This window comes from Sardina pilchardus, chromosome 2 (genome assembly GCF_963854185.1).
Source record: "Sardina pilchardus chromosome 2, fSarPil1.1, whole genome shotgun sequence".
Lineage (NCBI taxonomy): Eukaryota > Metazoa > Chordata > Actinopteri > Clupeiformes > Clupeidae > Sardina > Sardina pilchardus.
The window spans coordinates 17,902,936-17,927,935 of record NC_084995.1 but is presented as its reverse complement, the minus strand read 5'-3'; the positions used below and the strand labels follow the sequence as shown (position 1 = coordinate 17,927,935).

The 25,000-nt window shown below is 50.3% G+C and overlaps 1 protein-coding gene across 1 annotated transcript in view; it reads left to right on the top strand.

Moving 5' to 3' along the window:
* tenm3 (teneurin transmembrane protein 3) overlaps positions 1-15,188 on the top strand; it is a 204,192-nt gene extending 189,004 nt beyond the window's left edge. Inside the window, exons 22-29 of the mRNA XM_062520548.1 lie at positions 390-665; positions 1,051-1,649; positions 3,893-4,068; positions 4,363-4,598; positions 6,629-6,925; positions 10,031-11,642; positions 12,139-12,269; positions 13,136-15,188. Coding sequence (XP_062376532.1) covers positions 390-665; positions 1,051-1,649; positions 3,893-4,068; positions 4,363-4,598; positions 6,629-6,925; positions 10,031-11,642; positions 12,139-12,269; positions 13,136-13,891 — 4,083 coding nt within the window. The 3' untranslated portion in view covers positions 13,892-15,188. The remainder of the gene's footprint in view (positions 1-389; positions 666-1,050; positions 1,650-3,892; positions 4,069-4,362; positions 4,599-6,628; positions 6,926-10,030; positions 11,643-12,138; positions 12,270-13,135) is intronic.
* Positions 15,189-25,000: the final 9,812 nt, after the last annotated feature.

The following is a 25,000-nucleotide window of genomic DNA, read 5'->3' as shown; positions in this document are numbered from 1 at the left end:
GCAAATTGAATAAAGCACAGCCGCACAATGTATTAAGCTCTGGAAGTAAAGGATTCTTCTTCATCAGTGTCACACTAAAGTGCAGAGAGTGAGCCTGTGTGCGTGTGTGTGTGTGTGTGTGTGTGTGTGTGTGTGTGTGTGTGTGCACGTACGTGTGTGTGTATAAGCGAGAGAGAGAAAGAGTATGTGTTTTTACATTCCTTTGTGTATGTGTACATCTCTATTTATACGTGTGTGTGTGTGTGTGTGTGTGTGTGTGTGTGTGTGTGTGTGTGTGTGTGTGTGTGTGTGTGTGTGTGTGTGTGTGTGTGTGTGTGTATGTTATGGGTGAGCGATGCATGCTCTCACCTGTCAGATCTCTGACCTCACTGCCCTCCTTCCCTGCTCAGGTGCGTCTGGAGTGGCCCACGGACCTGGCCATCAACCCCATGGACAACTCCATCTACGTGCTGGACAACAACGTGGTCCTGCAGATCACGGAGAACCGGCAGGTGCGCATCGTGGCCGGGCGGCCCATGCACTGCCAGGTGCCGGGCATCGAGTACACCATGGGCAAGCGCGCCGTGCAGACCACGCTGGAGGGCGCCACGGCCATCGCGCTCTCCTACAGCGGCGTGCTCTTCATCTCCGAGACCGACGAGAAGAAGATCCACCGCATCCGCCAGGTAGGCATGAGGGGGCAGCCGCGGCCTACTGGGGCAGGGGCAGGGGCATGGCCTACTGGGGCAGGGGCAGGGGCATGGCCTACTGGGGCAAGGGCAGGGGCATGGCCTACTGGTTAAGGCTTCAGGCTTGTAACCGAAGTGGGGGAAGTGGTTGAGCATGCCCATGCTCCCATGCCCATATCCATGGCAAGTGTGTGCTTCACCTCACCGTGTGTGTGCTGTGTGCTGTGTGTGTTTCACTAATTCACCAATTGGGATAAGTGCTGAAACCAAATACATAGCGTAAAGAGTACTGATAGAGAAAAGAGTATATACTGCTCAAAAGAGTATATAAATAAATGTTATACTTACAGTATACTTACTGTATATACTACACTTATACCAGGTGTCCACCGACGGCGAGATCTCACCGCTGGCCGGCGCGCCGTCCGACTGCGACTGCAAGAACGACGCCAACTGCGACTGCTACCAGACGGGCGAGGGCTACGCCAAGGACGCGCGGCTCAACTCGCCCTCGTCGCTGGTGGTGGCGCCGGACGGCGCGCTCTTCGTGGCCGACCTGGGCAACATCCGCATCCGCGCCATCCGCCGCAACCGGCCGCCCGTGGGCTCCTCGGGCCTCTACGAGGTGGCCTCGCCCTCCGAGCAGGAGCTGTACGCCTTCGACGCCAACGGCACGCACCAGTACACGGCCAGCCTGGTGACGGGCGACTACAAGTACAACTTCAGCTACAGCAACGAGGACGACGTCACCGCGGTGACCGACAGCAGCGGCAACATCCTGCGCGTGCGCCGCGACCCCAACGGCATGCCCGTGCGCGTGGTCGCCCCCGACAACCAGGTCATCTGGCTGACCATCGGCACCAACGGCGGCCTGAAGACCCTGACGGCGCAAGGGCAGGAGCTCGTGCTCCTCACTTACCATGGCAACAGCGGTCTCCTGGCAACCAAGAGCATCCAGATCGGCTGGACCACCTTCTATGAGTAAGTGCTGCTTCTTCTTTTTATCACTGTTGTTGGCGGAGGGGGGGGGGGGGGGGATGCTTTTGTTGATAAGGCAGGACTGCAGACGGGTGTTTGTGGGGGAACCTGAGCCGGCGCTCTCTCTCTCTCTCTCTCTGGGTGTCTGGTCAGCAGGGCGGCTGAATAGCGCAGCGCTCAGCAGAGGCGCCGGGCCAGCAGCCGCGCTGCAGTCGTATCAAAGCCGCAATTTCATCTCCCCGAACCCCGCCGCATTCACCCCGCGCGCTTTGATCAGATAGAGACAGCGCCGCAGTCTCTTGCTCTCGCTTTCTGTCTCGCTCTCTCTCTTTCTGTCTCTCTCTCTCTTTTTCTTTCTCTCTCTCTCTTTCTGCTCCTCCAGTGTCACGCTCTGTGCCAGCCGACTTCTCCCAATGTGACACAAACACACACACACACACACACACAAACACATACACATACACATACACATACACATACACATACACATACACATACACATACACATACACATACACATACACATACACATACACATACACATACACATACACATAGTCATACACATACACACACATACACACTCACAAACACATACACATACACACTCACACAGGCAGACAGGCATGCCTACAAAAAGAAACTCTCTCTCTCACACACACACACACACACAGAGAGACACACACACACACACACACACACACACACACACACAGGCAGCCGTGCAGACACACAGACTGTGACAGACTGTTGGGACAGCATGTCTGTCTGCAAGACTCCGTGTGGCTATTGCCACAGAGACCGCCAGACAGGAAGTGTGTCAGTGCAAGGGCACAGTTTGAGCCGTGTCATGCTGTACAGCTGTCACTGGGAGTGTGTCACTGGGCCTGTGTGTGTGTGTGTGTGTGTGGAGGGGGGCATGCATATATCTGTGCTGGGGCCAAACCACTGACACACACACACACGCATGCACACACACACCCACACACCCAGACACACACTCACACACACACACACGCACACTCAAACATCCATTCTCACTGAGAGCTGAGGCCCAGAGGGCCTGCTTTCAATCAGACATGAGCAGGTCCATCTCCCAATACACTGTTCTGATTTATTCAACACTTCAGCGTTCAATTTAACAGCTTGCTCATTCTCCGACACCCCCTTCTCCGCTCAATTCAGACTCAACTCCGCATAGATTTTCCCCCCACTGCTCATTTCACTTTTTGTTCAGTCATTTCAAACTTGACAAGCCCTCTCCAACCCCGGCCATTCATTTCATTTAACAAGCGGCGTTTCAGGAAAAGAAGAGTCGCCGGCTCATTCAGACTCCACTCCACGGTCTCATTGATCCACTCTGGCCCCTCCACACTTAACTTCAACGCGCTGCGCTGTCGCTTCAGCACTCCGCATTCAGCCCAATAATAATTCTGCATCATTCACTCCGCATCGCATCTGACCTTCGGGCTCTCACACACACACTGGCTTCTCCGTCGGCGCGGCGCTCCAGAGACAAATGCCGGCGACGGCGACCATTTTGTGCTCAAGGAGCATCCGCCGCACGACTTGGCCGCCTTCAGCGCAGAGCAGAGCAGAGCAGGCATTGAGCACTCCAGCAGGAAGCATTCTCAAGACTCTCCATGCCACCTACACACACCCCTACAGACAATTACACACGTGCACATACACACACACGTACACACACACACACACAGACACACACACACTCACACACTCACACTCCACCAGTGACCCATAATGCACTGAGTCTAAGAAAATCAATCACATCCACCTCCCCCAGCATGAGTGCGTTCAGGAGGGAGAGAGAGAGAGAAAGAGACATGAAGAGAGAGAGAGAGAGAGAGAGAGAGAGAAATAGACATGAAGAGTGAGAGAGATGGAGAGAGAGAGAGAGATTCAGGGGTCTCTGAGGGCGGCCCTTGGCTGTCCGTGTGTTTACATAGCCATGGACCCTGGGGTAATGTATGCAGTGTGTGTGCGCCCACCTAATTCATGGGCCCTACTCAGCAGTGCAGGGCAGAGCAGAGGTGAAGGAGTGGAGAGAGGGAAGACAGAGAGAGAGAGAGAGAGACACACACACAGCCTGTAATTAGTGTGTGGTCCCTCACCTTACAACTGAACCAGGAACAGTCTGTCCACCCTCTGTCCTCTTATTTCCAGGGTGAAAAAACACAGCTTCTAATGTGTGTGTGTGTGTGTGTGTGTGTGTGTGTGCCTCACAGCTACGACAGCGAGGGACGCCTGACCAATGTCACCTTCCCCACCGGCGTCATCACCAGTCTCCATGGCGACATGAAGCCTGCACTGACGGTGGACATCGAGACGTCTGGCCGCGAGGATGACGTCAGCATCACCACCAACCTCTCCTCCATAGACTCCTTCTACACCCTGGTGCAAGGTGACCATGATGAACTGCCTAGCCCCATACACACACATACACACACACACGCACGCACCCCCATGCACACACACACACACACACACACACATACACACTCACACACATGCACATCCACACACACACACACACACACACACACACACACACACACACACACACACACACACACACACACGCACACTCACACAGACTATTATCCTTAACAATGAAAATGTCATCTTTTAGAATACCACGTTTCCCATCCCCCCCGTATCTCTGCCTAAGGCTCCTGTGCTTTGTGTCTTTCCATAGACCAACTGAGGAACAGCTACCAGGTGGGCTATGATAACTCGCTGCGTGTCATCTACGCCAACGGGATGGACACACACTTCCAGACGGAGCCACACATCCTGGCCGGGCCCGCCAACCCCACGGTGGCCCGCAGGAACATGACCCTTCCCGGGGAGAGCGGCCAGAACCTGGTGGAGTGGCGCTTCCGCAAAGAGCAGACGCGAGGAAAGGTCATCGTGTTCGGACGAAAGCTGAGGGTAGGTCTCAGCTCTCACACACACACACACACACAAAGACCTGTGCAGCATAAATGGGAGAATATAATACTGGGTAATTCTAAAGGAATTAGCATGAACAAAGCACTATATCATTTATCAAAGCCAAGCTTTGTAGTGTGATAGATGGCGTAATATGCGTTGGCCAATTCCTGTGGTATCTGTGGCCAGTTGATGATTAAGTAGCTGTGTTTGTCCTCACTGTTTACAAATGGAGAACAATCCCCTTTCCGTTTGCCAGTTTAAATTGAGTGCACACCACAGTATTACAGCTCAACTTTTATGTGCTCTGTGCATCCCAGTGCATACATACATACATATATATTCATAGAGGCAATACAAAAGCACGTCTCGTCCCTTTAAAGAGTCCTTGTTAGCTCGTCGAGTTTGTCGTCGTGAATCAAGAAAAATGGCGATCAGTGGATTCACCTCTGAAACAATTGATTTTCAACGGCGCGCTGACTAGCCGGCGTGCGATTTCTCAAAGCCTAATGTTTTTTTGGAACATGAGGCCCGTCATGGAGGGCCTCCGAGGGAGTTGTCAGATATGCCACATCCATATGCTAATGGCCCGGGGAGCGCTTGTTTATGTCTGGGCAAAGTAGCGGCTGTCAGCCGCGGGACTGACACCGGCGTCGGCGAGTTAAAGGCAATGGGGTGCCGATCAGAGACTGTTTGCGGAGTCCGTTTCCATTTCAAACAGCCCACCGCGCCACTTCAACCAAAACACCCGTTTCCACTCCGCGCGCTCGATACAAGCGCAGATTAGTGTCACCCAGCCTGGTGATTAAGGGAAATGGGTGTGATTTTGTGTTATCTTTGTGTATGCTTTCTCTCTTTTTTGTTTCTTTCATTTTTCCACTTTCTCTCTCTCTCCCTCGTCTCGGAGCGTCTGAGCGTTTTGTCTCGTCTACTTCAAAGGAGCACTTGAAGTGTTTTCTCCGGGAGGCGAGGGGGAATGGAGGTGTGATGAGAGAGACACACACACACACACACACACACAGGATGGAGGTATGATGAGGGAGGTCTCTGGTGGCCTCTAGAGAGGTTCATCTCCATACTGTGCCTTCCCCACTGTCTGATGGTGCACAAGTGCTGTTTTTGTCTCCGAAACACACACACTTACAGTCTTACACACACACACACACACACACACACACACACACACACAGAGAGAGAGACACACACACACATGTACACAACACACACACACACACACACACTCAGGAGTACTTTCTCATCAGTTGTGCAGAGGTTGTGCATTAGTGTACCCCACCCTGTCACTGTGCCGTGGACAACTTAGGATTGATTGATTGGTTTTTTCTCTCTTACTTTGTTTCCATCCATCATCTGTGTCGGTGTGTATGAAAAAGCACAGGGGTGTGTGTTGAACTCGGAATACTTAAAGGCCAGGTGCAGTCTCTGATTTGAGAGAAGGAGCCTTGTGTGTGTGTGTGTGTCCGTGTGTGTCCGTGTGTGTGTGTGTGTGTGTGTGTGTGTGTGTGAGTGTGTGATTGATCCGGGTGCGCATATCTGTCTCCCATATAATGCACAAGCATCAGCCGTCCCCATTTGTGCCAAGCGGAGTGAGATGGAGATGGAGAGGCGGTGGCGGTGGCTCGGGAGGGACACACAGAGTTTTGAGTGAGTGCCAGCGACACTCTCTGTGTAATGAACAGCCATGGGAGAAGCAGCTCATCAGATCCCCCCCGCACTCGCATCAAGGTTCCCCTAAACGAGTTTAGCGCGCTGCTCCAGAATCAATCAGAAGCGCCGTCTTAAACAAACAGGCCGTCACGGTCCCGCTGACGAATGGCGCCGCGACGGACTGATTGACTTTAAGGACCCGTGGCAATCGCTCGCCGTGTTCATTTTTGCACCATTTATTCTTGTGTCGTCTGTGCCGTTCTGTTACCCTTCCTGATTTCTCTTTTCTTTTTTTCTTCTCCCTCTTCTTCTCCTTCTTCTGCCTCTTCTTCTTCTTCTTCTTCTTCTTCTTCTTCTTCTTCAAGGTCAACGGGAGGAACCTGCTCTCGGTGGACTACGACCGGACGCTGCGGACGGAGAAGATCTACGACGACCACCGCAAGTTCCTGCTGAAGATCGTCTACGACTCGTCGGGCCACCCCACGCTGTGGGTGCCCAGCAGCAAGCTGATGTCGGTCAACCTCACCTACTCCAGCACGGGCCAGGTGACCTGCCTGCAGCGCGGACCCACCATCGAGCGCGTGGAGTACGACACCCAGGGACGCATCGTCTCGCGCACCTTCGCCGACGGCAAGACCTGGAGCTACACCTACCTGGACAAGGTGAGCAGCTAGCTGGACCGGAGATGGCTACAGTGTTTATCCTGTGCGTTAGCTGCGTTGTGTATAAGCCGCAGAACAGTGTTTTATGCAAGTTAAAAGAAACAAAAGCATATTAATACCATATTAACTGGTTCCTGTGTATTAATCTCAGATGAATAAAGCCACAGTTTATAGTTGGGAAACTAAGGTAGTGAGGAAGGATTCAGGGAAGGATTCGGCTTGAGCACCATCTGTTTTTTTTTTCCGTGAATGAGCTTGTTGCAAAATGTCGTGGGTTTTCAATCCTCCAATATATATATTGGCTCAGCACATTTGCTCTCATTTACTAGTCTATCTGTCCGCCGGTGTGTCTGTCTCGAGGAACAGAGGGACGCACATGAGAAGGTGACGAGCGGGTTCAAATGTTGACAAATCGGATCACGTTCAGGGAAAGTCCAGTTCTGGAGCACCGCTTAGCGCCGGGGAAAGACGACTAGTCTTCATATTTCTCCTCTCAATGCACCTCGTACGGCAGAAACATAAGCTCTTAAGCAGCCCTTTCAGCAAGGCCAGGCTTTCAACCCCCCACCACACACACACACACACACACACACACACACACACATACACCCCTTCTCCTCCAGGCCTTTGGACAGAGTCTCATTTTCTTAGGCCAACTGTAATTTAACAAAATATGATCCTAATGTTGTACCTGTCCAAGTTTGTAAAGCCAGAAATGCCTCAGCGGTGCTGACTGCAGTCTGACCTTTGGGAAAGCCCCAGTGGACGGGCGCACAGCTGCGTCTCCAGCCTGCAATAACTGCCTCCACTCCCGCACTTTACAGGGAGCTCAGCGCTGCCGGCTCAGTCCCGGGCCGGACACGGCGGGCCCTCGCGAGATGCGTACGGCGTCTGGATTTATTTGTGGAGCGCAGGCGAGAGTGTGTATTATTAATGACAGTGAAGAAAAGAGGAGAGTTATTTTGTAAAAGAAAAACAACAAATAATTGAGATTCCCCTGAAAGCAGTGAGTGTCAAAAGGTTGCCGTGAATTATGGGGGCGGCGGACCTGAGAGGGGAGAGAGAGAGAGAGAGAGAGCACTGAAAATGACTTGGGATGGGAAGTGTGTGTGTGTGTGTGTGTAAGTGTGTGTGTGTGTGTGTGTGTGTGTGTGTGTGAGTGTGTGAGAGAGTGTGCATGTGTGGCTTAGGGGGGAGATGGCTTAGCAGGGCCTCCTAAAGTCAAAGTTATGGCTGCAGAAATGAGACTCAGGGGAGCGGGGAGGCTTGAGCTGAGGTTTACAGTCCTGCAAAGAGCAGAGGAGAGGAGAGAGAGAGAGACAGAGAGGGAGAGTGCAGAGAAGAGGAGAGAGAGGAGAAGAGTGAAAGAGAGAGAGATAGGGAGTACAGTGGAGAGGAAAGGAGAGAGAGAGACACATGGGTGAAATCACAGAGCAGTAAAGACGGCCAGTTAACACAGTTAACACACTGCCTCTGGCCCTGAACTGGCCGTAATTGGAAGAACCCTCCAAACATTTGGGCTCGTGTGAGTTTGTTCTTCGGGAGCCCTGTGATCTGGATAGTTCAGAGATGGACACTTAAGGAGCTCTTTGTTTTTCGAAAATATCACAGATGCCCCAGACATGAGCAGTGTCTGAAAGTCAACTTTCCTCTCCACACATCCGTCGTCCTCAGAGAGAGAGAGAGAGAAAGAGAGAGAGAGAGAGGGAGAGGGGGAGAGGGAGAGGGGGAGAGAGAGGGAGAATAGAGGCTTGTTTACTTGCGGTGGAAAGTGAACTTTTTCCTCCGTCTGAAGAGCAGGGAAATAAAATGGAGTCCCCTGAGTGCATTAAAAATGCATGGGGCTGGCGCTCAGTGCTTCCGCGCATCCAGGTAGCGTGACCAGGAAGAGCGCTATCAACACACAAACACATGCCACCCAGCAGCTTGGGATGCCACGCTGGAGTGACAGACACATGAAAGCACAGTCTATCACACACACGCACGCACACACACACACACACACACACACACACACACACACACACACATGCACACAGTTACACAGAGTTGCGCAGAAATACAGTACACACAAACCAAACACACACACACAGAGAAGCACAAAGACTACTATATCAGATACTCTCACGTTCAAGCAAACTTTGATATCACACACTCCCTCCGTAATTGCATAAGTGCTGGATAATAGTTGCTCCCACCCCCTTGATAGAGGTTTGGGTTAGAGAAAGATACAGCCAAAGAACACTGGGTAAGGAGGTGTTAGTGCAGAGCAACATGCCCCATACACACACACACACACACACACACCTCCATCTCACATCACGCAGGTCACTGGCTACTCAGGTGTTTATTTATTTATTTCTTCATTTATTCATTTGCTCCAGTGCTTATTTATAACCTGCCACCTCTCGGGCTGTCGCTTTGAATAAAGCTCAGTGTGTGTGTGTGTGTGTGTGTGTGTGTGTGTGTGTGTGTGTTAGCCAAAGGACCGGCCGCTTATTTTTTTTCTCACGCTCTCTATCTCCGCAACTCCTCTCCGTGGTCCTCCTATCTCACCAAGGCACACCCACTCGGCGGACATTATCCACTAATCTCTCCGGAGTTAGCGTTTTTGTTTTTTTTACTCGGAAAAAACATCCCTCTTTATCCTCTTTTTGCCTTTTTCCGTTGTCCATCAAAAAGTCCCTCTTCTACCTTTAGGCGATATGCAAAGTAGGTAATTACCTGTTGTTTGCCTAAGTGATTGCAACTTTCAGTGGAGCTTAGCTTATGAGATAAGTATAGACACGGCATGGGGCCCAGAGCCAATAATTGCGGCTCACTTTAGAATTACGCATCCGAGTGCATTAAACAGGTCTGCGCTTAGACATGCCGGGGTCAAGGAGAACTCAATTAAGGGAAGAAATCGTTTCCCAAATGGAATGTTAATACCTGCATTTACAGCCCATTTGCATTTTAAATGCTTGTTAGTGTAATTAATTGTTCTGTCTCTCTCTCTCTCTCTCCCCCCCTCTTTTTCTCTGCATTTCTTTATCTCTCTCTCTCTCACTCTCTCTCTCTCTCTCTCTGTTTGAACCCCCCCCCCCCCTGGTCCACCATCTCCAGTCCATGGTGCTGCTGCTGCACAGCCAGCGGCAGTACATCTTCGACTACGACATGGAGGACCGTCTGTCGGCCATCACCATGCCCAGCGTGGCGCGGCACACCATGCAGACCATCCGCTCGGTGGGCTACTACCGCAACATCTACAGCCCGCCGGAGAGCAACGCCTCGGTGACGGTGGACTACAGCGAGGACGGCCAGCTCCTGCGCGTGGCCCACCTGGGCACGGGCCGCCGCGTCCTCTACAAGTACCGGCGGCAGAACAAGCTGGCCGAGATCCTGTACGACAGCACGCGCGTCAGCTTCACCTACGACGAGACGGCCGGCGTGCTCAAGACGGTCAACCTGCAGAGCGAGGGCTTCATCTGCTCCATCCGCTACCGGCAGGTGGGCCCGCTGGTGGACCGGCAGATCTTCCGCTTCAGCGAGGACGGCATGGTGAACGCGCGCTTCGACTACACCTACGACAACAGCTTCCGGGTCACCAGCATGCAGGGGGTCATCAACGAGACGCCGCTGCCCATCGACCTCTACCAGTTCGACGACATCTCGGGCAAGGTGGAGCAGTTCGGCAAGTTCGGCGTCATCTACTACGACATCAACCAGATCATCTCCACGGCGGTGATGACCTACACCAAGCACTTTGACGCGCACGGCCGCATCAAGGAGATCCAGTACGAGATCTTCCGCTCGCTCCTCTACTGGATCACCATCCAGTACGACAACGTGGGCCGCGTCACCAAGCGCGAGATCAAGATCGGGCCCTTCGCCAACACCACCAAGTACGGCTACGAGTACGACGTGGACGGCCAGCTGCAGACCGTCTACCTCAACGAGAAGATCATGTGGCGCTACAACTACGACCTCAACGGCAACCTGCACCTGCTCAACCCCGGCAACAGCGCCCGGCTCACGCCGCTCCGCTACGACCTGCGCGACCGCATCACGCGCCTCGGCGACGTCCAGTACCGGCTGGACGAGGACGGCTTCCTGCGCCAGCGCGGCACCGAGATCTTCGAGTACAACTCCAAGGGCCTGCTGGTGCGCGTGCACAGCAAGGGCGGCGGCTGGACCATCCAGTACCGCTACGACGGGCTCGGGCGACGGCTGGCCTCGCGCAACAGCCTCGGCCAGCACCTGCAGTTCTTCTACGCCGACCTCAGCTACCCGACGCGCATCACGCACGTCTACAACCACTCCAGCTCGGAGATCACCTCGCTCTACTACGACCTGCAGGGCCACCTGTTCGCCATGGAGATCAGCAGCGGCGAGGAGTTCTACATCGCCTGCGACAACACCGGCACGCCGCTGGCCGTCTTCAGCAGCAACGGGCGCCTGCTCAAGCAGGTGCACTACACGGCGTTCGGCGAGATCTACTTCGACTCCAACCCGGCCTTCCAGCTGGTCATCGGCTTCCACGGCGGCCTGTACGACCCGCTGACGCGGCTGCTGCACTTCGGCGAGCGCGACTACGACATCCCGGCGGGCCGCTGGACCACGCCGGACATCGCCACCTGGAAGCGGGTGGGCAAGGACCCCATGCCGTTCAACCTGTACATGTTCCGCAACAACAACCCCATCAGCAAGGTGCACGAGGTCAAGGAGTACGTCACAGGTGAGGTTACACCCGGACGAGATGTTTTTTTATTAATTCATCATGTGGAGAGGGGTTTCGGGAGGCGTAGTCTGGCTCCATATGAAAGCACATTCTTGGGGAACTAGGCAGCCTTAGCTCAAAGCGATACTGTACTTTGGACTGTAGCATGTAATCAGAGGATGTGCTATGAAAACATTCATCTTTAATCAAAGGATCATGGAATTTAGTGTGCCTGCTAAAATTGAGTTCAAATATGTCAGCCTCTTTTTTTTTTTTTTTTTTTTTGGAGTGCAATGGCTTTGTTTGCGCTGGCAGAGCTGTGAACAGAGGTTTGGATGTGTGCCCCGAGGCTTCCTGTCAAGTTAGGTCAGCTTACCAGAAATGTCACAGTGCCAGAGTCTGTCAGGATTAGACATTCATGGTTTGGCCATTAGGAGCAGGGCTAACAGAACATTCTTGAATGACGCTAATTTTCCGTGTTGGCTTTTTCCCCCCTCCTATAACTGCGCCGCAGATGTCAACATCTGGCTGGTGACGTTCGGGTTCCATCTCCACAACGCCATCCCCGGATTCCCCATCCCCAAGTTTGACCTGACGCAGCCTTCGCTGGAGATGAGGAAGAGTCAGCTGTGGGATGACCTGCCGGTGCGTATGATCGTCTGTTCTCTGTTGTCCGTCCATCGTTTTCATTTCATCGTTCCTCCGCCGTTTGTGTATCCTCTCTCTCACCTCTTCCCGGACTCTTCCCGTTTCCCCATCTCCGTAGCCGCGGCTCTCACAGTGTCCGTGTGGCTGGAGCTACGTGTTGTTTTAGCCTCTTTAGGCCCACACGGGGGAGAGGCAAACAAAGTCAGGGTGGTCCTCAGTTCAGCCAGCAGAGAGACCAATTATCCCACGCTAAATCATTACCAGTTTGGATGGAAATAGGGTCATTATCCACCAGCGTTTCAAGTGCAAATGAGTCAGCCTCTTGCCGTAATTGTCCTAGCATGACAGTCGCATCACTGTGTGTAATTAACAAGCTGGACTCAAAGCACAGCATTCTCACGTTCTCTCAAAAGTAATACCCCTCGCCACTTCTGTTGTTGTTTTTGCTGAATTTATTTTTTCCCCGAAAGTTCCTTTGGTAAGCAAGTTCTGTCAACTTTTATTCCCTGTCCCCTTCAAGCTAATGCTAAGAAGATTAAAAGGAAAGACATTTACCAACTTGTGCTTTTGTTAGACATTTGAAGATGTGTTGTCTTTAAAGTAGACCATTATCCAACTCAATGCAGGCACCCTGCTGCCCATTATTAATGCCTCTACTCTTTCTCTCTCTCTTTCTCTCCCTTTCTCTCTCTCTCACCTGGTTTCCTTCTCTGCCTCTCTCTCTCTCTCCCTTTCACCTTCTTTCTGTCTCTCCCTCTCTCTCTTCCCCCCTTTCTTTCTCTGTCTCTCTCCCTCTCTATCCCTCTCTCTTCCTCTCTCTCACCTTCTTTACTTCTCTGCCTCTCTCTCTCTCCTCTCTGCAGTCCATCTCTGGAGTGCAGCAGGCGGTAACGCACCAGGCCAAGGCGTTCCTGTCGTTCGAGCGCATGCCTGAGATCCAGCTGAGCCGCCGGCGTCCGAGCGGCGAGCGGCCGTGGCTGTGGTTCGCCACCGTGCGCTCGCTCATCGGCAAGGGCGTGATGATGGCCATCAGCCAGGGCCGCGTGCTCACCAGCGCCCTGAACATCGCCAACGAGGACTGCATCAAGGTGGCCACGGTGCTCAACCACGCCTACTACCTGGAGGACCTGCACTTCACGGTGGAGGGCCGCGACACGCACTACTTCATCAAGACCACGCCGCCCGAGAACGACCTGGGCACGCTGCGGCTCACCAGCGGGCGCAAGGCGCTGGACAGCGGCGTCAACGTGACGGTGGCGCAGTCCACCGCGGTGGTGAACGGGCGCACGCGGCGGCTGGCGGACGTGGAGCTGCAGTACGGCGCGCTGGCGCTGCGCGTGCGCTACGGCTCCACGCTGGACGAGGAGAAGGCGCGGGTGCTGGAGCAGGCGCGGCAGCGGGCGCTGGCGCAGGCGTGGGCGCGCGAGCAGCAGCGGGTGCGCGAGGGCGAGGAGGGCGCGCGGCTCTGGACGGAGGGCGAGAAGCGGCAGCTGCTGAGCAACGGCAAGGTGCAGGGCTACGACGGCTACTACGTGCTGTCCGTGGAGCAGTACCCCGAGCTGGCCGACAGCGCCAACAACATCCAGTTCCTGCGCCAGAGCGAGATCGGGAAGAGGTAACACGACGGAACGCGCCGCCGCCTCGTCTCTTGCTCCGCTCCACGCCCGCCCGACCACCTGCCGGACTCCCTCGACCCCCCCTCCCCCCCTCAACGCCCCACCCCCACCCACCTGTCACATATCCACCCGCCAAAGAGACTATTGAGCTCAACCCTTCCCCTGTCTGTGTCCTGTACACAAACATGTTTAAATACACTCCCACTTTGACACACACACACACACACATACACACATACACACATACACACAAGGACATTATACAGATACATATTCAGATATATACAGTATGGAGCCTCGCGGTTTCAGAAGACCATAGGAGGCTTCAAGCTAGCGCCTTGTGTAGGGTCATCTCAGTCTAACGCAGTTACCATGTAGAAAAACGTCTCGATTTTAAAAGCAGTACAATGACCCAAACATGGCCTGGACCAGGACAGTCTGGGTCGTGGTTTCACGTTTGGCCCGCTTCCCCGCGCGGAAGTGACTTCGGACTTCTCCTCAGAAGAACAAAACCAAGACTCTTCACTTTGTAAAAGTTGAAAACAAAAAAAAGAACTTCTCTTTCTTTCTTCATTTCTTTCTTTTTTTTTACTCGTCAACCTTAGAGGTGACCTGCTTCAGACACAGAAAAAAAAAGAAGGAGCAAAACAAAGCAGGCGGACGATTTTGAAGTGTTTACATACAGTAACGCATACCACTGCACTTCTCCGGAGTGAGAACGCTCCCGACAACGTTCATATCACGTCCCCCGGCACGTCCCGATTGGCTGACCTAATAGGAAGAGACGGCTTTAGGAGAGATGGGGAAAGGAGGAAAAAAAAGAAAAAAACAAATCACTTGTTTGGTTGGCGGGTAGGGCAGATCAGCTCTGTGTGGTGTACAGCTGTGAGCTACACAAGTGAAGCCATGTGGCTCTCTCTCTCTCTCTCTCTCCCTCTCCGTGGGAAGGACACTCCTTGGAGTGATGTTCACACTCTCGCGCCTGCGTCCGGGTGAGGCCCATGGGGCCCGGGGGCCCGAGCCAATGGGCTTCGGGGCCACGTCCAGGATGAGGTGCGGGAGAGGCATAAAATAGAAGTCAACTAAAAGAGCGACATGTGAAAGAATAAAAAGAATCATATCCAATCGAGCTTTTAACTGAGACATGAGAATAATCTTTATGGATTTTTTTTTTTTTTTTTTTTTTTTTAAAGATGAAAGAAAAGTAAATCCACTTATCCGTATTTCAATATTAGTCTCAGAGAAAGTAATTTATGTACAGTGTTTCTACTTAAAAAAATAATAAAATCTTAAAAATAGAGATTTCCTCTTGTCATGCATTACTGTTTATACTTTACATATTTTATCCTGTTAGAATTTATGGTAATGCTATTCAAGATAAGTATCAGACTGTACTTTGTCATTCATTTCTGCATTCAGGCTGGAAGTTTTTTTTTCTTATCCTCTCTGTATCTTGTTTTTTTTCTCTCTTTCCTGAAACTTTGTTTGGCACTTACTGTTTTTGGAAATTGTCCATAAAGTCGTTTCGAGCTCTCTATGCCTTTATAGGAAATCGTTTGTGATAGATACTGCAAACCAGGTCTTTCAGAAGAAGATACAAACAAACTTTACATTGGAGTCGATATCTAGCCTGGTGACCAGTGTGTTCGATTAGCAAACTGTTATTCTCTTCAGGCTGGATTTGTGTTGTTTTCGTTTGCTTTATCCTCCAACTCTGCTCCGCACGTCGACACGCCCTATTGCAAAGATTTTCTGTGTGAGTGTCAGATTGCTTTTGCCTTCTGCGTGTGCAGGAGAGCATGTGCTGATACGACCAGCCAGTTAACTGCTTGCCCATAGGCACAAACTGAGCGAGCGAATGCACGAACATGGAAACACGAAACATCGTCGAGCAGGCCACTTAACGCATTCATAACAAATCATGATTAATGTAGTCTAACAAGCCCCCAAAGGCCAGTTATCACACCGCGTCATGTACAGACACAATCGTGTCAAACGCATGATTAGCCCGAATGCGGGCAGGATCGGAGGGATGAGGAAGAGGAGGTGACCTCTTCCACACTTCGGTTGAGCCAGTGGAAGGTGGATAGGAAGGAAGGCGACACAGTGTGCATTAGGCTGGAGATTTTTTTGGACATAACCTAAATAGCAAGTGAGTGTAATGCGAAGAGGTTGCCACGCAATGTGCAGGAGGTTCAGGGAGCAGCAGGAGTGTTCTCGTCTTTACAGTGCTTAATACTCGTCTCCTAACACGCTGTCTCTCGATATCTCTCTCTCGTTCTCTCTCTCCCTCTCCTTCTTTCCATCCCTTTTTCTTCTCTGTCTCTGTCTCTCTCTCTCTCTCTCTCTCACACACTCTCAGCCAGAGGGAAAAAACACACACTCTTAGTGAGAAGAGAGAGAAAGCTGTGGAGAAAGGGGAATAAAACTTTTCTACAGTCACACTCATGATGTTTTTCTTTTTTGGTGGTTGCAACTTTATTTTGTTGCGAAGGGGATTTCGACAGCTCACACAGTGTGAAGTCAATAACTCTGACAGCAAGCCTCACATCTCTGAGAAGTCAGGACTCCAGGTCTGACTTTAAACCAATACATCCCTCATTTAGAACACAAGTCATCATGGAATGGCTCATAGTAAAGGCGTTTGAGTTTTTGTTTTGTTGTTTGTTTTTCGTAAAACACTCTTTAAGATTGTACCAGTTTAAAAAAAAATGTATGGACTAACGAATGAGAAAGTAATATTTCTGTTTTGTTTAGTGTTCATTTTGTATCTGTTTTGAATTTCATCTTCTTTTTTTTTTTTAATCGAGTCATTGAATTGTATTTTTCTATTGGTGTGTGACCAGTCTGACTGGGTCTTTGAGAAGGAAGCAATGTTAGGTTACTCCGCTTGTGTGATTATTTCTGTTCTCTCTATCTGTGTGTCTGATTCTCTGTGGTATTATTGGCTTGGCCCTGCCAGGGGCGTGCGCTCCGTTGGAACAGAAAGGACTGTGGCCATTCTCCTCCTGACTGACCGCTCTTTGGCCCTCGCGCGTTGCCCAGCGCGTCTTCGTATTTGAGGGGTGGCCGTACAATCAGTATTCCCATGCCATTCTGGTTCTCCAGGCTCTCATTTGAACCCCTTGGCCCCTCCAGGCACCCATAGTTGACCCCTGAGTCCAAAGGTTATTTGAAAAGAAAAAAAATCACACTGTTTCGTTCAGGCATTTTGAATACATGTCAATCATGTCAACTTCATCTCAAGGCTTACAGTGAGCTCCCTCAAATCTTTTGCTGGAGAAAAAAAAAAAACATTCTCTCACCATTTCTGTGTCCTGAGAACTGGCATACAGTCATGTCAAGTACAGTCCCTCAGCTCCAGAGCCCAGAGGAGGAAGGCTAGGGCAGGAGGAGGAGGAGGAAGAGGAGGAGGAGGAGGAGGAGGGGGTGGACGAGGGCTGAGCAGTCCGGCAGGGAGAGGAGAGCACCGGGACGGGCAGAAAGGTCCGCTTTTGTTTGACTGTCATTTGCATGCCTACAATGTAAGATGCCCATGGCCACTCCGTCTGAGAAGAAATGTGCATCTCATGACTGGGACCCCTCATGTCAGCACAACAAAAAAAACAAAAAACATGTAGGTTAGAGCAGAGTGGGGCTACGTTCTGTATAGGAAATATTGCACTATAATGCCCATAGTGTAATTGCATTGCTTCGTTTGATTTATTTACCTTTAAGTGCTAGTCAGGTCACGGATCAGGGTGAGGCGAGAGCTTGTCGTGTCATTGTTAATGGCAGAGGAGTATGCGGGAAGGTCCTCGCTAATAGAGGACCCTAAATGAGAGTGGGTGGGAGTGGGGGGGTTACTGACATGCAGAATCGGTTGGAGGCAAACGCATTTTCATGATTTGGTACAAAATGGCTGTCATTGACCATCCCGGACACGGACACTATTCATACTGTGGACAACCACTAGGGCGGCGATAGAGCATGTGTGCACCAGAGATGGACTGCCCCGATACTTGGACGTCGTGTGGTGATCGAGACGCATTTGTTTTAAACATGCTTTTAGTCATAGTCATCACTCGTCACCTGCTAGACGAGGCGCTTATTTTCAGAGGTGGTTCTTTTGTATTCTTTATGTGGCAAGGAAAAGTGTCTCTCTCTCTCTCTTGTGTGTGAAGCAGGGATGCAAAAACTCAAGATCTGAACTGTAAATCCAATAAAAAAAAATGTCAGTCTTTTTTTCTGTGTGATGAAGGTACAGAACTCTTTTTATTTATTCAAAACTTGTTTTTTTTGTTTCATTTGTCCTTCCTTCAGTCAGCATCCTCTGCAGATTCATGTTATTGTTTATATACACGTTGCCATTTAGAGTGCAAATAAAGTGCAATTTTAATGTAATCTGGAAAGAGGTCATTTCTGGGACGGCAGTCCTTCTTATCTTCATGTCAATGCTCCACAGAGATCAATCATACAAATAAAAATGGAATACTGTAAAGGTTTCTGAACACCGTGAGCCAGAATGTTGATTTCTTTACACATGCAGACATGGCTCTGTGCACAAATAAATAGCGTGCTGTTTGAAAAGACGCCGCCAAGGTTATGCTTTCAAACTCAGATGGGTTTGTACAACACAAAGATGTAAATGAGGCCGTCTTCTTGTTCCTCATGTACTGATAATCAAGTGTGTGTGTGTGTGTGTGTGTGTGTGTGTGTGTGTGTCTACTAAAAGGCAGCTCAGGTTTACCATGTCCTGACACGTGAGGGCCTCACACTCTTTCTCACCCTGTGTCTCTCTCACTCTCAAACACCCTCACACACATATTTTCATGCGCTGCCATTTTGTAAAACGCGTGTGTGCGTGTGTGTGCGTACAATGTCTGAGCAGTGTGCTGGGCTCTAATGACCTTTTTGTAAAAACAAAAAAAAGTTGACGCTGAACATGCACACACTGTCTCCATACTCATGTACACAGAGTCCTCCGCGGAAACAAGGCTGCTGTCCAAGTAAAAGAAAAGAGAAGAGGAGAAAAATGCAGTAAAAAAACACACACAGTCTCACACGGTTTCAGGTGTGTCTGGGAGGATGGATGAGGGTGTCCAGCAGTCGAGCCTGATCACTGGCCGCTGGGAGCCTCTCCGCAGCCTGCCTGTGCACCTGCCTGCCTGCCTGCCTGCCTGCCTGCCTGCCTGCCTGCTAGCCTGTGTGGCTGGAAAGGGCTCGTCCAGACCTCTCCATCTCCATCCCCACTACACAGCCAGCACGTCCCCTCCCAGCACAGCCACAGCCATCCATCCTGGCTGGGAGAGGCTATCCAGAGGGCGGAGGGGGTGTGTGCGTTTGTGTGTGTGTGTGTGTGTGTGTGTGTGTGTGTGTGTGCGTGTCACATGCTGGGATCTGTGCTGGCATAGGCAGCCGAAGTGTGTGGATGCGGCCCACTCTGGCTCGCCTGCACCTGGCGCATAGGGTCCAGCTCACACAGCCCACCCTCCTGGGGTCTCCCTCAGTGTGTGTGTGTGTGTGTGTGTGTGGATTAAAGTAATGCTGCAATCATACTAACTTTGAACTATGGCAAGCTGTGTTGTGTATGTGTGTGTGTGTGTGTGTGTGTGTGTGTGTGTGTGTGTGTGTGTGTGTGTGTTTGCCCGACTAATAACATGAACTGATAGATTCATTCATGCATAACACTTGCATGTCATAGAGCACCTAATGTTGAGCTCACAAGTGGGTGACCCTACTGTACTTCTGTACTAGTGTACTAGTGCAACTGGGATCAGCCAGTCCTGCGTTGTCCTCCGTTTTATACTGTGTGTGTGTGTGTTTATGTGTGTGTGTGTGTGTGTGTGTGCATGAGTGTGTGTGTGTGTGTGTGTGTGTGTGTGTGTGTGTGTGTGTGTGTGTGTGTGTGTGTGCATGAGTGTGTGTGTGTGTGTGTGTGTGTGTGTGTGTAAATATGTGTGTGCGTGTTTACGTCTGTGTGTTTACTGGCTAGACTGCCACTGCGCTTGACTGGCTGTGAGAGATTAAAGGCTCGGTCAGGTCCCCCTGCCACCCACCCCCCTCCTCACCCTTTAATGGTAAACAGTGGAGCTGACACAACTGCAGCTCCACAGAACCCTGTGACTGAGCTCCCAAGGGGACAGGGCAGAAAAGTGTGTCGTTTTTTTGTTTTGGTTTGGGTTCTTGTTGGTTTTCTTCTGTTTTGTTCTTCTGTCAGAGTCCATGCATGATGTTAGGGTCAGCAGTTGGGTGTATATTTGAGAGCGACTGTATGCAGTCGCAACTGGTCATTTCGAGTCAGTGAAGCAAACTGAATGCTTCGGCTAAAAGGGAGAACACAAAACCACATACAGACACACACACACACACACACACACACACACACACAGTCAATCAGTGGTGCACAAGACACTTCTATCCTCAGATATTACTTGCAAGAAATTGCCTTTTTGTTTGATTTACATGTTTTAAGTTATACTGTCAGTTATATAGTGTGTGTGTGTGCGTGGGTGTGTGTGTGTGTGTGTGTGTGTGTGTGTGTGTGTGTGTGTGTGTGTGTTTCACTTCAATAGAGAGTTTACGTTTACTGTACGGTTGTACAGTCTCTAGAGTTGGTTCTGTGTGAGAGAGTGTGTGGGCCTACTGTAATTGATTATCTGTCACCTGCGTCCCTAGGCTACACAACTCTGATGTTCAACCATGTGTGTATATATATATACCTGCACCTGCCTGGTGTGTGTGTGTTTGTGTGTGTGTGTGTGTGTGTGTGTGTGTGTGTGTGTGTGTGTGTGTGTGTGTGTGTGTGTGTGTCTGTGTGTGTTTGTATGTGTGTGTGTGTGTGTGTGTGTCTGTGTGTGTCTGTGTGTGCGAGCGTGCACATTCTGTGTGCTCTCCCATATATTATTCAGGTAAGTGTATAAGTTTTGTGAGTGTGCGTGTGCGTGTGAGTGTGTGTGTGAGTGTGTGCCTTGAGGCATTAAAATGTAAAACACTTGAATTTAAACCTCATCCTACAGCTTTTATGCTTTCATAGTCTTTTTTTTACTTTTTTACTTTTTTACTTTTTTACTAGACATCGACTTGCCATGATGGGCCTCCAGATAAGATCAAAAAAAAGTTCTGAGCATTTCCACCCACATGGACGATCTTTTAAGTAATGATATTGAGTCAATTTTACAAAGGAAAAAATACCTTCCCTGCGAGCAACTCCATCATATTACGCTTAAGGGCAAACTTCAGCACAGTGCGGAGAAGACTCACCGGATGCACCAGGTGGACACACACACACGCTGGGTCCTAAAGGGGTCGGCCGGCCCCGCAGCAGGCATCACACACGGCACCAAACACGGCTGCAGCCAACAGTAAATGTTCCCCCTTAGCCTCACTAGTTCAGTTGTCTCTCAACAATGCAACACCTATTTTCAACTTTTTAATGCACCATTAAAAAAATGAAATCCAGACAGGGGATGCTTGAATTTCTCATGAACCCTTTTAATGTAAGAACAAAATTGCATTTGCTAGAGGGGTTTAACATTACAGTATACATTACTGTATTTTATATTATTATTATTCATCTGAATAAACAGACAGTGTGTTATGACTGTCATTACAGATACATTTAGCTCAATTCAGACTTGTAGAAATGTTTCCGAGCTCTTTTGTCACCCATATTGTTTGATGGAAATGATAATAGTAAGAACATTTCTACATAAAGGCTGCTCCTCCATAACAAGCATGGTGTTTGTATGAGCACTAAGGGCCTCTGAGATGGACACAGCCACTTTCAGTTCTGGAGAACACAAGGACACCATCTCCAGACTACCTCTAAGAGACTTTTAGAGATACTGTGGGCGGTGTGTGAGTGTGTACGTGTGTGTGTGTGTGTGTGTGTGTGTGTGTGTGTGTGTGTGTGTGTGTGTGTGTGTGTGTCAGTGTGTGTCTGTGTGTGTGTTTGTCGCGATCCATAAAATTCAGCCGCTTGGGCTGTCACTTGCTGTCTCTGAGTTCTTGTTCTGCCATTTTGCATCTCTATTGAGACGTGGACTTTCTCTCGCGGGCCTGTCAATGAGCCGTCAATGAGGAGGAAAGGCCGCTGTCTCTCCTCGGCGCGGGCCGATCATTAGCAGGCAACCCCTAACGACTTCACAGGCCCCGGTCTCCTGGCAGCTGGCCGAGGGCCAGAGTCGATGGCTCTCTCGTGGAGGGGCCTCTTGTCCCTGACACGCAGGATTAAAATGTTTTCTTTAGAGGCTCAGACAGGCTAAGCTCGATGAGATTTGCACAGGCACGGATAGCTATTAGCCTGCAAGCGGCTAGCACTTTGTCACAGTGTTCTCTTGTCAAGCCCCCACCTCACACACACACACACATCCACACGCACGCACACACACACGGACACACACACAAACGCACACAAACACACACACACACACACACACACACACACACACACACACACACACACACACACACACCACCACGCAGCTCTATCTCGCCTCCAGTTTGATAATGTCTGGTGGTGGCTTTTATTGAAAGTAATAGATTAGGGTTTCAAATGAGTGGCCGCGCGGCGCGGCGTGCGTCTGTGGGGGAGCGTGGGGTCGGGGCGTCCTTGAGAGTTGCTGTGAGGGCTTAGGTGTTTTAGGCTGATTTAGATGGATGGGCTGAGGAGCACAAGGCCCCAAAAACTTCAGAGAGAAAGAGAGAGAGAGAGAGAGAGAGAGAGAGAAAGAGAGAGAGAGAGAGAGAGAGAGAGAGAGAGAGGGGCTCTGCACTGCTGCCAGGCTCTGAGACCCAGTTTAAACCCGCTTTCTCTTCTTTCATTTTCGCTTTCTTTTCTTTTTCTTTTCTTTTTTTTAAACAAAAAGCTGTTTGGCAGAGTGGGAGGCAGGCCATGGGAGACATCATCAGAGACTCCCTTTCGCCATTAGAAACAGCCTTCATATTTCTATATCCTTTACATACACACAGCCACGCACTTTCTGCCTCTTTAAAACGCGAGCAGATAAAATCGGCAGGATTAGTCATGTGCTTTTATCATCTAAATGAAGCTATTCAGAACTCCAACTTTTCCTCCAGTCCCTGTGTAATTTGATAAGGTTTGCACAATCTATATGTCAATAGCCAGTGACCTTTTCCCAGCCTCCTCTCAACTTGGGATTTAAAGTCCCCCCGATTTGCCAGCAAGAATCTGTAATACTAAACTATTGAGTACAGTGAACAAAGTACACAGTTCATAGATTCGGCCCCCTCCTGCGCATGTGACAGTTAGATATGCTATAGGCCCGCATCTGGATCCGTTGCTAACGGTGATAAATGAGTTGCCGGGGGCGATGTGAACAGGAAGTGCTGACTAAGGCCATCTCTGTGGGGGCACAGTGAGAAGGAGTCCTCAGTATGACCAAAGAAGTTCAAAGACAACTACAAAGACAAACTCTTAAAGATTTTTAATGAGGGAACCCCATCGAGTATCACAGTGCCATACTCCCTCGGTGGACTGACAAGAAACGGAGAGGGCATTGATGGGGAAACATATCACAGAGTTTTATTCACACTCAGAATAAATAGCCGAACGCTCCGCTGGCTCCAGCATTTCAGAGCAGATGTGTTGGGGGCCATTTTAGTAGCCGTGCAATAGCTCTCTCAGGCTCTGGCTCACACTGATGGATTTAGCCCTCACCTTAATAGCGGGAGGTGAACTGTGCCTCGCCATCACAAAGAATCAGTTATCCTCTGTGTGCGAGTGTGTGTGTGTGTGTGTGTGTGTGTGTGTGTGTGTGTGTGTGTGTGTGTGTGTGTGTGTGTGTGTGTGTGTGTGTGTGTGTGTGTTTGTATGTATATGGTCATGTATGTGTGATGGTGCACACTTTATGAGCCATTAGTAGGTAGCCAGTCAGTGGGTGCAATGTTCGAGGTGTCTGTCCAATTTCACCTGGGAGACACGTCGTCATGGCGATAATGAGTTACCAGCAGCTGCGAGCTGCCGCGATTATGGAATGTTTAGTGTTGCCGTGGCAGCCAGGCATGCAAGCTGTGAGCATGTGGGAGTAAGAGTAATGGCCTTGAGTTGAGAAACTAATGGACCCTAAAACTGAACTCTATTGCCTGCATCCTGTGGTCAATTCACCTCCACAGCGGTGGGGTGCATTTAATATGAGGAAAGGAACCTCTTTTATTACTTCTTTATTAAATGTGAGAGAATCTGTTAAGAGTCATGGCAGATTTTTTATCTAATCTTATAGTTGTATTTATTTCCTTGAACTTCCCAGAGGTTCATAAGTGATAACTCTACTTCCTGACCTTCTCAACTGAGGGGCCGCAAGAGATTTCCTTGTATTGCATTTCGCAGCACAAAGCTTCTGTGTTGTTTCCCACAAGTTTTAGACTTCTCTATTGCGAGTGTGACTTGAATGTGTGTCCGTTGTGTTTGTGCGCGAGTGGATGCCTTGCGATGTGAGCTGTTATTGAGGGGCGGGCATTTCTTGGGTGGTGAGAATTTCGAAAGAGGTCGAGAAGGAGAAGCTCTTGTTTATTTCTCGATTTCAACTTGGAAGTGTGTTTGAACACTTTGCAGATGTTGAAAATCACTGAAACCCCCGCGCTTTTCCCCGACTTCAGCTTGCCTGACTTCATCACTTTCATCCCCCCCGTAAAACCAGAAACAGAAGTGAGAGGGTCCATTCTGCGGCCCTGTTGGCCTGCCAGAACTGATTCTCCCAGTTCACTCCCTGCTGTCACGTCAATAGAAACATAACATACATCAGAAAATCCTGGTGCTTCCTGCCCATTTAAAAAAAAAAAAAAAAAACCCAACAACAAACAACAACAAAAAAAACATAAAATATATAAATATCAGCTTAATTCAAGCACTCTTGGGCCGCCCCGGGCTGCTTTCACTCATTTTCTTTCAAATGTGCTCGGAAAGCAAACAACAAGGCAACGCAACAGAAAGGCGTCGACTCCTGGGCGCCCGTGAGAGGCGCCCGCAGTGCCCCCGCAGCTCCAGCTCCTTATTGATGTGCACCACGTCTGTTATTTCCCCCGCCGCACCGGCCCGCAGCCCCAAACACTGGAAGCAAATCGAAACGCCAACGACTTGCATGCGCTGTGTGTTTTTAACTCCTCCCGCAT